Source organism: Copidosoma floridanum, unplaced genomic scaffold (genome assembly GCF_036245765.1).
Source record: "Copidosoma floridanum isolate Cflo_tuat_1 unplaced genomic scaffold, Cflo_Japanese_pri ptg000030l, whole genome shotgun sequence".
Taxonomy (NCBI): Eukaryota; Metazoa; Arthropoda; class Insecta; order Hymenoptera; family Encyrtidae; genus Copidosoma; species Copidosoma floridanum.
Genome location: NW_028321907.1, coordinates 9,740,466 through 9,752,969, shown reverse-complemented (window position 1 = coordinate 9,752,969; position 12,504 = coordinate 9,740,466). Strand labels below are relative to the sequence as shown.

General features: G+C 42.9%; 1 protein-coding gene across 1 annotated transcript in view; it reads left to right on the top strand.

Annotated features, from left to right (window-relative positions):
* tio (zinc finger domain-containing protein tiptop) overlaps window positions 1-11,725 on the top strand; it is a 107,288-nt gene extending 95,563 nt beyond the window's left edge. Inside the window, exons 3-4 of the mRNA XM_014353749.3 lie at window positions 1,975-2,230; window positions 5,106-11,725. Of these exons, the coding sequence (XP_014209235.2) occupies window positions 1,975-2,230; window positions 5,106-8,772 (3,923 nt within the window). The 3' untranslated portion in view covers window positions 8,773-11,725. The remainder of the gene's footprint in view (window positions 1-1,974; window positions 2,231-5,105) is intronic.
* Window positions 11,726-12,504: the final 779 nt, after the last annotated feature.

Genomic DNA, 12,504 nt, shown 5'->3' with positions numbered 1-12,504 from the left:
AGCTTTCTTCTGAATGATCCTGTATGCGAATCCCATACCGCCCCATACTGTATACAAGACCTTCATATTTTTAAGAATTAGTTTTTTGATAAAAGATCTAAAGCTTTGAGTTGCTGAGTGACTAAGCTTTGTAGAATTTATACCATAGTGTCATGACCACGTAAATTACAGACCTGACCATTACCTTATCGACGACCCTAACGAAACATACGACGCTTTGAATTTGTTATACATGTATTCACAAAGTTGGCAAATAAAACGGAAATCTAAAAAAAAAAAAAAAAAAAATGTATTGTAGTCCAGTAGAATGCAGTACCAACGCACACATTTTTCAAGATAAAATGTACATTGTTATACTTTGCTGTATCTACTTAGAGAAAACACTCGTGTTTTAGCAAGTAGAAAACCCCCGATAAGTTCCTTTTCAAAGTCTTTTGTTTTCCAACGCTCGTGCAATGCGTTCACCCGATTTCACCCACCAGCAATAATCCAATAATCCATAAAAGTCGTACACGAATCTCAAAAAGTAGTAGCCCTGACAATGTCCTATGGAATTACTCCACGTGCCGCAAAACACGGAGAAACGAAACGAAAGCAAGGAAATCCGGACCGTTTAAAATGATAAAAAAGACACGCTTTCCGTTCTCTGGGGGTATTCAAATTAATTCCCTGCGAACAGATAAAATTGTAAAACAATCGTTGGCCAACCCCCCTCCCCATCTCTACCTGGAAAATCACTCGTTGCGACACAAAAGGATGCGGAACTCTCCCGTGGCAGGAGACTCCCTGTAGCTGGCTATCGCTCCGTAAATGATAAACAGGCTCCCCTTCCCCTTGGGCATCACATCTGAAAGCAGCCCACCACCGCATACATTATTTCGGATCGGAAAAAGTCGGGAGCGAAGAAGAAACGCGAGGCAAACGAAAAAAATCCCGGGAACAGAGCACAGACGGTCCGGCTTGCATTTCCCGTCGTCGCGGTCCCGAATGGAGAGTATATAGCAGCAGCACCGGCAGCACTAGTAGCTGCAGCTTGGGCGATAAGCCATCGTAGCTAGTGTAAGACAACCATAAAACACTTATGTTAACGAGCCTCTCCTCGAGCATAACGCTCGCTCTTTCATTCCTCCTCTCTTCCCTCCGTTCCTCCATAGCTACTCGCAGTACAAAACAAACACTTAGCAGCCTGCATACATACATACTTACACGGCCAAGCCAAGACCGATCTACGATCTCTAAGTCTCTTTGCCTGCATCTCTTGTTGTTTCTCTATGTGTCGGGAGGAGGGGGGGATAGAAGAAGAGCGAGAGAGGAGGAAAAGGCGATAGGATCGAGAGCGGACACGAAAGTCCGAATCTCACAGATGGAATCGCGCGAGAAAGAAGCGTGACAAAACGCGGGAACGTTTCTCCAAACCGCGTTACAACGAGAATGGGTATTCTCTCTGTCAATCGAGCCTAGCGAATGGAGAAACGAGTGTCTATCGATGCGCGAGCGGTAAATGACTTTGATTAAAAGTGGTCCAGGCACACGGACTCTCGACAATGGTGGTGCATGCCCAACAATGAGACTCGAATCTTCGCGAAGCGTTGACGGGAATCGTCAGGAGAAGGCTTGATTAATGAAGCGATAGTCGAGCATTGTTTCGTTTGCCACCTGCTGCACTTTTACGCAGCTCTCGGAAAATGGTCTATGAATGCTCTTCATCGTGTACATTTGGTCGACGTGTCTTCTTCGCGTCGATTGATTTACGTGATTTTCAATACTCCTGAATATAGCCAAAGGATCGTTGTGAGAATTTTATGTGATAATGAACTGTTTTGACCATTAAAAAAGTTTTTATATGCACGAAATGCATAGACAATGTAGCATAATTGTATTTTCGACACTGTTTTAACTTGATAAAAAAAAAATTCATTAACTGCATTTTAAATGTATGGATTAACATGTATCCTGTATATTGCATTGTTTCAGGGGAGGGCGGCGCAGAGAGTACAGGACCCGGCACAGACCTCCAGGGTGAGGAAGGTGACTGCGTGGATGAGGATGGTCCAGTCAGCCCGAGCGAGAGGGCTTGCAGCGGTGGTGGCCCAGCGTTTAAAGAGGACGAGGATTGCGAGGCGAGTGACGAAGACGACGAGGAAGACGCCAATCCACCAAATTCGACGCCACCGGCAGTAAACGCGAGACTAAACCCCGTTGTTCTCAGAGATTCCGGACCTCCTGACAGGTGAGTCCCTTTCTTCGACCAACAGAATTGTAGGTACAATTATTTGCAACAAAATATCGCATTGATATTTAGGGCTCCTTTTCTTTGTAAATTGCCAATTCTTCTTTTTGCTCTATCCGTGCTTATCAAAATTTACCATAAGCAATCGTTCTCATTTACTTTATTAGGGTCAAAAACTATTCTCATGTAATTGCCGCTCAATATGCCCAATAAAGATACAATAGAAACTCGTATTCCGAGAAGATGAAAAACATACCAATTTCTGTCAAGTTGTTATGCTGTCATAACTCAAAAATTAAAGGACCAACAATTCAAAGGATTAACATCCAGAGCAGAGCCCATAAAAACTAAAAACCCACTTCCTGCTCTCGTCACACCTGCCTCTTTCCATCTGCACACCCATTGACTCATCAAACGCACACCCTTGCCAATTGCATGAGTGCCCGTGTGTGGAGTCGGCCCACCATAAAAAAAGCGCGGTCGCAAATAAGAGCGATCGAGGGGACCCGAGTGTCTTTGAAGTCGCCGCAGCGCAAAGAGGCTCGCGCGTTGTTCGAAGCTGTTGCGAAACAAACACAACAAATCTTTGGCCATTCTCTCATTTGTCAACCGATTCACGCCCACTCGCGTGAAAGGCAAACAAACCGCGAAGCTGGAAGCCAATCGCTGTTTGTACTGATACCACAGCTGGATGTGCGTGCGTATTCTCGATGTCTCTTTCAGCTGATGCAGAGATATACGAACGGCCTCTGTAGAAATTGTGATATCACTTGCATAATTCATTTCTAGAAAGACTTTATCTTACGTTTACATAAAGGTAATAGCAACGATAGCAAAAAATAATTATTTACTTAGATTAGTTGGGATCAAACGCAAGGGCATCAAGTTTTGCGATCACAAAAAAAAAAAAAAAATGCCAAACATCAATGCAAGCTGTATCAAAAATATAAATGCAGCACCAAAAATTTTCTCCTCATACAACTGCAGCATTTTAAATTGGCCAATAAAATCCAGCACCGGATCACCCCTGCAAGTGCTCTCCTCTTAGACTTGGCTCTCGTTTTATCCCCTAGCCTCCTATGCGCACCTATATCATAATTTGCTTTGCACATGCAAACATCTGCATCCCCTCCGTTGTCCACTTTACGCTGCATACAGACACGTGTGACGATGCAGCGTGCGCGCGCTAACATTACCCTTGGCCATCCTCCCTGCCTCTCTTCAGTTACCCAAAAACTTCCCTCGTGCACACGCACGCGTACGCGTTAGATGTTCGGAGAGAGTAGGTGGTTGTTCCCCCCTTTCATCTCTCGGCGCACGCATTCGCCTATATATGTGCTGCTCCGCTGTTGCTACTGCCACTTGGCTCATTCAGTCACGGACGCAGTCAGTTACGAACGAGCAGTCGACAGGCCCGGCAGCAACGAACTCGGGTGAAACGACAACCACGACGAGAGAGCGCTCCACGCGCCCTTTAACAGTTGCGCCTTCGAGGATAGGGAGGGATGGCAAGCTCTGTTGTCTAACTCTATCTCTCTCGTTTGCATTGCCGATCCTCGTCTGTATAAGCTTTTAGGACCATGAGCACCTACCACGTGGTCTCTCCCTTTCGCTGACGTCGTGTGTTGCCTCACAGGTATACCTTGTTTCTTCTTACCAGCACAATATGCTGTGGTAATTTTTTTTTATTTCTTTATTTTTTATTGCATTTATAACTTGTATTAAATTAAATTCATGTAGAAGGACTTTTTATTTAATTTTATTGAGAGTCAATTACATTGAAACAGGTTGCCTTAATCTACTTTTACTTTGTGAAACGGTTTATTATATTTTATTAGTTAAATATTTTTTGTAAAGTCTTGTTTTATCGCCAAAACTCCATTGATTTAGTCATTAATATTCCATTATTATTTTTTTTTAGTATACATTTTCAAGATAACACACTGGATCTTAACAATCGTACTATAAATGTGCCAAAAAGACTGTTTTCATAGATTTCCATTTCACTTCATAGTCGAGAGTAGACTGCTTTAACACGATTTTCCCCGCCATTTTCTCTGTACCAGACTGTCTTATCGTTACCTTTGCCTCCTTTTTTTCAGAGTTCTTCACTTCTGTTAGCCCTTTGTTTCTCGTATTGCGGGTCTCAAGAGCACTCTCTCCCTGTTTGCCGCTCATTTTTCACAGTACAATGTGTAGACTCACACCAGCGCCGCGTGCACCTTTCTAACCTCCAATTACCTATATTACTTTGAGCGACACTTTTTGCAGATCCTTGGACCCTTCTCGCCTCCTTTCTACAAATTACACTTCGCCGGTCTCCCTTTTATAGTCTCCAACTCAGTAAGTTATCTTTTAGTTTCAGCAACCACAAAAACCCTGGCCCTTAGCACGGACACTGTAGACGTGACGTCCGTACGCTAAGGCGGTCCACACGCGAGTCCCATTTCACTTCATAGTCATTTTATATTGTTTCTGATTTAAGGTTCTAATTAATTTATTTAGAAAGTAACAACACTCTTGGGAAACTTAGAAATTATGTTTGCATCACAGATGTAACTTAATAATACGATTTATGAATAGTGATCAATCGCAAGACTTGACAGAGATAACTCATCACGATACATGTATATAGAAAATAACTGATTGTATACATTTTTTTTAATTCATTCAATTAGGTCATTACGTTGTACAATGTTGTTTACTATTATATCAAACTGATGCGTTTTAGAAATAATTTTTTACAGTATTCTGACACTTGCGATTTTACATTTTATCTTTAATAAAAATCACTTAAGCTTCTTTGACTAAAATGATATAAGTGGTTTCTTAAAAAAAAAAATAATAACACTTAAAAATTTTCCATCTGTTTTAGGGAGCCAATGAGCCCACGGTGTCCATCAAGAGACTCGCGGGAATCATCCGGCCCAGCGACTGGAAGCCCTCCTCCGGCAGCGACTCGAAATAGCTCGAGTCCAGTTAGCCCATCTGGCAATATCGTACCTTTGCCATTGGGTGTTCACCCCCTTTTACCTCCACAGTCAGCAGCCATGATGGCAGCCTACCTTCAGCAGACGCATCAGCGTCTCTTACTTGGACATTCACCCCTGTCGCGAAGTTCGGTCTCTCCACTAGTGTCATCCTCGTGTTCACCTCCCGCTGCGACTCCAGGGCTCCACGTATCCCCAACGAGTGGTGATACATCTCCCAGTGCAACTCCCCTACCCGCTGTGCTTGACTTTAGCACACGTAAGGCCTCATCGACGGAGGAGGAGGAAGAGGAACAGATTTTAAATTTGAGTAAGCCCCCTACGCCATCTTCGTCGACGGAAACTAACAATGGACCCTTGGATCTCTCCGTGCCAAGCCGGAAGCGACCCGTCCCTGAGGACTCGCCCCCACCCCCGCGGAAGTCATCGAGACTATCCACGAGCACGCCCGTGCCAGCGCACCAAGATGCACCTTCGAGTGCCTCGCCCTACTCACGTCAGGTTCTCTCACCATGGACGTCACCCGTAGCTTCGCACTTCCCTTACTTTGCCGCAGCAGTCGCGGCGGCTGCAACTAGTCAACAGCAATTATCGCCAAAGGGCGGTGTCGGTGTGGTCGATCATCAACTTTGGAATGGTAAAATGAAGCCACCAGCCCTTGATAAGTCTTATCAGCCAAGTGAAGCCACTAAGGCCTTGGAAAAGATGAGCGAGTTAAGTAAGTTGGGTGGCGAAGACCTATTTAGATCGTCCTCAGCATCGAGCGGAAACACATCAGGTGGACCATCAGGCACTTCTGGTAGCAGACAGAGTGCTTGGCAGTCACATTGGCTGAATAAAGGAGCCGATCAAGCAAAAGATGTGCTTAAATGCGTTTGGTGTAAGACGAGTTTCCCAACCTTGGCAGCAATGACGACGCACATGAAGGAAGCGAAGCATTGTGGTGTAAATATGCCAGTTCCACCCCCTACTACTGGAATGCATTCTCAACCACCTCATCAACCCTCGATACCTCCAACGCCCCCTCAACCCCATCCAACACAAACATCTTCGAGTGCAAGTGGGAATAATAATGCCACATCAAACAGTAAGCAAAGTCCTTCGGAACTTAATCTTCTGATAAAAGAAACAATGCCTCTACCAAGAAAGTTAGTGCGTGGTCAGGATGTTTGGTTGGGTAAAGGTGCGGAACAGACGCGACAGATTCTGAAATGCATGTGGTGTGGACAGAGCTTCCGATCGTTGGCTGAAATGACATCGCATATGCAACAGACTCAGCACTACACGAACATTATCTCGCAAGAACAAATTATATCTTGGAAGTCTTCAGATGATAACAAAGGCAGTAGTGGTGGCGCTGGAGGAGGATCGAGTGGCAACAGTGGAAGTGGTGGTGGAAGTGGAAGTGGTAGCGGTAGTGGTGCTCCACCTAGTGTTGGTGGTTCCGGTCCTCATGGTACGAGTGGAGGTCCTGGCGCTGGTGCAACTAGCAGTCATGTAAGTGCTGTACTTACATGTAAAGTCTGTGATCAGGCCTTTAGTTCTTTGAAGGAGCTTAGTAATCATATGGTTAAGAACAGTCATTATAAAGAACACATTATGCGCTCTATAACTGAAAGTGGTGGACGAAGGCGACAAACACGTGAAAAGCGAAAAAAGTCACTACCAGTTAGAAAGCTCTTGGAACTTGAACGTGCGCAAAATGAATTCAAAAATGGTGACACTGGGATTGCTGCTCTCGCGCATGGTCTCGGTAAACATGCTGGTAGAATTACTTGTGAAAAGTGTGGTGAAAAAATTGAGACAAATATATTCGTAGAGCACATACGACAGTGCATCGGTGCTGGTGCTCTGGGTATCAATCAACGGAACTTCTTGAAAAACGCCTTAATGTCGAATCATTTAACTGGTACCTTACCCCCAACGGAATCAGGACGGAAAAGCGTAAGCGAGGAGATCTCGTCTCTTTCTTCCCGACACCACAGGTCACCATCTTCAGCAAGTGATGCAACAACACCTGGTAAAGAAACTCCCAACTTAACGCCAAATGAATCCAGTGGTGGAACCTCTTCTCCTTCCGTTCTTAATGCTATTGAAAAGTTGATAGAAAAAAGCTTTGACTCACGTGTACGTCATGGTGCTTCAGGCATGCATCATGCACAGGCTGGTGCGCCTATTGGTTCGAGTATTCTTAAGCGACTGGGAATCGATGAAAGCGTTGACTACACAAAACCACTGGTAGATCCTCAAACTATGAATCTCCTACGATCATATCAACAGCAGCATTTCAATGCAGCGGCAGCGAGACGAGAACGAAGTGGAAGTGAATCAAGTTCTATATCGGAAAGAGGAAGTGGACGAACGGACACAATGACTCCAGAAAGAAGGATAGATCTTTCCATTTCGGCGCATGACAGACTTTCTGCCGCTTCTACGCACTCACATCATCAACGTTCAACTCCAGACAAACAGATGACAACGTTGCCTACTCGCCTTCCTCCAACACATGATGAGTCCGAGGAAGATGAATCTGTGGTCGTTAAGAAAGAACCAAAAGACGATGAGCCAGAAAATCTAACATCGAATAACGATAACGAACGACAATCCGAAAGTCCGCGAGAAGTCATGGTAAAAAAGGAGATGGTTGATGACGGACGTGAAGAAGAAGAGCCTGAATCCTTCAATAATCATAGACGAAGTAGTAGCAGTATAAGAGAACCGTCAGAGGAAAGAAAGGATGTATTATCTCCACCAATGAACCCTCCAACACCAAGAACTTTGAGTCAAGTTGAACAATTAGGTCGCAGTCCTTGTAGGAACAGTACGAGCAGTCCAACGAGTAGTGACAGATCGGTAACACCCCGAGGAACCCCGGATACTAAAACGTCTAGCAGTCTAGGTGCGTTGTCTTCGATGTTCGATAGTCTATCGGGTGGTGGTGGTACATCAAACGCTAACGTAACGGATGGACAAGGTCGAAAAACCAGCAGCCATCCGCTGGCTGCTTTGCAAAAACTGTGTGATAAAACCGAGACTCGGGGATCGGGTGGAAGTGGTAGTAACAGATCGGGGTCTAGTTCCACCACTACGCTTGGACCAAGCAGTGGTTCTGGCCCAGGAGCCTCAAGCAGTGGCTCAGGTCCTACACCGGGTGCAATTCTCGCCTTTAGCTGGGCTTGCAGTGATGCAGTTGTGACGTCTGACTCCCTCATGAAGTGCGCATTCTGTGATACTCCGTTTATCTCGAAAGGCGCATATAGGCATCATTTGTCCAAAATGCATTTCGTCAAGGATGGCGTGATCCCCGATCCCGTGACTATCGGTCGGTCAGCCACAGCAGCGGCATCGGTCGGTTCGCAGCCAGCTTCTGTTGGGCCAAGCGCTCACAGCTCTTCATCGCCACCCTCGTCCCAGAGAAACAAATCACCACCTATCCTTCAGGCAAACGGAAGCCCTTCTCAGCCAACAAGCTCACCGCTCGAGGAGAGTCCTCACTCAAAGTTTCTCAAGTATACGGAGTTGGCCAAGCAACTGTCCAGCAAATACGTATAGTCCGAGCCCCGTAAGTAGCGGTGCCACTTGTACATAAGTGTATCTATATTGTAACGAAATCTCTCGAGAAGTGTGGTTCAGATTTTTTGGGGTGTAGTCCGCGTATCATTGAGCCAATTGTTAACAATGGACTTGTTTACTTATTTGATTGGAAGAGAAATTATCTAATGGTTCTGTGAATTTAAACTGGTTAAAGTATTGTGAGGTTTTTTCATTGTTCAAAATTTGATATTTTAACGTAACGTCAACAAATTATGTATTCTACTGTAATTCAATAGATAAAAATGTTTATGTGAACTCATCCAATCATAGACCATCATTACCAGCCAATAACCTTGACTCACATGGTCAAACTATCAAAAATGTCTTTTGCTAAAGTTTTTTTGAAAAATTATGGCTGATTTTTTTTTATTTTTAAGCAATATGTTGCATCTTAACGTCAATACATTTATTTTTTAAAAACGCTCTATACAATGAAAAATATAAGTTGCAAAGCGAAACTTGATGATTGAAATAAAAATAAGAAGAAAAAAGCGTAAGCGTGATACATTGGTTCAATGATGCCGTGGCAGCACTAACGAACAAAACGAACAAATAGCGAGCACATGCAGGTGCACGCGCACGTTTCTTATGGAGCGTGAATTTTAACAAATAGTTAGGAGAGATGAGATTGAATTTCATTGTGATGCCACCATATCTCGCAGCACCGCTGAGTCACGGGGGCTCGGCGCGCGGCCAAGTATGTGATTTTATAATTAATATAAAAACAAATACTTAAGAATTATTAATTTTGCGTTGAAAGCGTTGATGCTGCAAAATGCGAGAGACTGCTGCAGGTGATTTTTAGGATTAACACGTTTTAAGAACTAAACTTTAATCGAAACGTCGTCGTTGTCATCGTGATCGTTGTTCTTCGGATCTTGTAAAACTGACTCGAGATCGCCTTTTTGTACTTTAGAATAGTTGAAAATGATAAATCTTTCTGTGACGTTGGTCTGTCCAAACATTTATTTTCTCGAATGACACTAAAAATCTACAGTCACGCCAAAACTACGCGCAATTAAAACCACCTTGAACTCATGTAACGTAGTGGAATTTAAATTTCGCGTTTTCTGTATCTCTTCAGTTTTACAAGACTCGCAGGCTTAACACACGCACACGAATGCATACGACCGTGAGCATGTATACCTTTAGACACTTAAGGCTGTAGCTGATTAGGTAAAAATCTAGCGTAGGAATCGCCATTGTATAGGAATCTCTTTGTTGATAATTAAAAGAAAGACGTAAAGACCAACGTGGTACTGGTCACCCACGCTGGTCTGCCCGTGTTATTTTTTTTTCTCCTTAACGCGGCCGACACATTATTATAGTTTAAACAGAAAATAATAAACAAATAAACAAACAAAATTAACGAGAGCGAGACTGCGCGGCAAGGAGAAAAAGCGAGCGTGAAAAGTGCGCGCACGACACATAGTGCAATATCGGATTTCCTTACTATCGTAATTGTAACTGATGAATTCGTAACTCGCACTTGTGTAATGCGTGTCTGATGCAATTTGGACGCGAATCTTGCGTTCTTAAAGACATAGAAAAATGAGCGCGAATGCGTGCGAGTCAGTATTAAAAAGGCAGCTCAAATAGAAAAAAAAAAAAAAAAAAAAAAAAAGTATCCTAAAGGAAATGACGAAAAGAGAAAAAGATGTGTCGTGTTGCAAGCGAAAGACCACTGTAAATTTTCTTTGTTTTAAAATAAGGAATGAAACAAAAAATAAGATAAAATAATATTTATTATTGCGCCCGAGTGAGCCAAGCGTCGCATTTCAAACGTGTAAAATACTAATCATTGATTATCATTTACATTATCGCGATATATATTGTGTATATTGATCATAATTGATTTAGTACGTTGAATAAAAAAAAAAGGTATATTATAATAAAAGCGAAGAACTTGAAAGAGAGAGAGAGAGAGAGAGAGAGAGAAATAAAGAGAGAGCGTGTTCGAAAGACAAAAGCAAGTACGAGCGATTATGTTAGAGATACAGTGATAAAATCTCTGTGCGAGAATGAGTGCGAGAATGAGGGATGCGTGAGGAAGCTGAGCTGTGGAACAAAAAATAAAGGTATAATAATAATAATAATAATTAAAGGAAAGTGATATGGGCAGCTCGTGTGGCCGACGGTAAGGTCGTTTTTGTAGCCGAGGTGTAAGGGCCTCAAACTGAGGTATGAGAGGAGCGACAGGTGAAGAGCATACCGACTTATACGCGCAGACACACACTTGTATACGTATTTCTTGTAAACTCTAATTCTTCCATCGCGGACTTTAAATAAAACAAAGTATTTATCGACATAATAATAATAATAATAATAATGATTAATATTATTATTGTAATTATATACAATTGGTGAGTGATGAGCGAGAGAGTGTGAATGGTGACGAGCGTTTTGAAAAACAAAAACACTGAAGCGTCAACAGTGTGGGTGCGCGTAGCGAACGAGTATACGAGAGTAAGTGAGCGAGTGCAAGAGTTATTGGAACAAATACGAAAATAGAGAGAAAAAAAGCGAGCGTCGTCGACTTTGTCATGAGGAAATAAATAAATAAATAAAAAAAAAATAAAAAAAAATAAAAAAACAGTTGCGTTCGAATGTATAACGCACGTGCACACAAACACACACCTGTATACATTTATACATACGGACACAGTAACAGCGACAAAAGGTAAAAAAATTAAACAAAATAAGAAAAACGAACAAAAAACACGACGAAAGGCCACAAGCGTACCTATATGAACACACTACTCTCATGACACGTTACAAAATCACAAAGATATGCATCATGTATACGCGACTCTTGAAAAAACCATTTTACCAGATTTGTCATTATTTAATTATTTCGGTTGTATTTTAAAATGCAATTAAAGCTCAAATAAATATATATGTTATAAACTAATGACAATCAATTTTCTCATTATGCGCAACTATCTATACCCATCCAAGGATCCTCTAAAAATACTTTTGTTTCATTGGTACTTAAATTTTCAGAGTCGAAACTTTTGCTCGTTTTTATGTTACGTTTATTGTTGATGTATTTTTGTTTTTTTTGTTGTTTTTTTTAACAAATGTAAATTCTTGATTGCTTTCGTTTTCTAACTTCTTTATTTTCTCGGATGAAAGTAATTGTATAAAAATCACAAAATTATCGTGCATTTACATCCTTACTGCAAGTTAAAACAATCACATCCAAGACTGTGGTGAGTAGAAGCAACCGGGCAGCGGCGTTTACACGGGCTACATGAACAAAGCCGGCACAGCAGCATCATTTAGCAGCAGGACAAAGAAAGCACGCCCAGCAAAGAGGTAAGCACATAATACAAGAAAAGGAACGGCCGATCGGTCCGAACTCGCCATGCAGAGAGCCGAAGGTGTCACCGATCGCTGCTGCTGCACATAACGGTGAAGGTCGTCTCGAAGGAGAAGGAGAGGAGAGGGAGGGCAGGGCGATGGGCAGACTAGACGGGTCGATCGGAGAGTCGCGTCGTCAGCGAGAGCAGCAGTCGAGAGAACGAAGGTAAGGAGGAGGACAGAAAAGCCGCGAGGAGAGGAGGTAACTTCCGAGAAACCGGTTGCCCGGAGTCTCTTGTCTGCTCCTCATACGAATACACATGGGCACAGCTGATGGAGAATAAAGAACTATATAACTTCATTCTAATTGTAATCCACTAATGAATT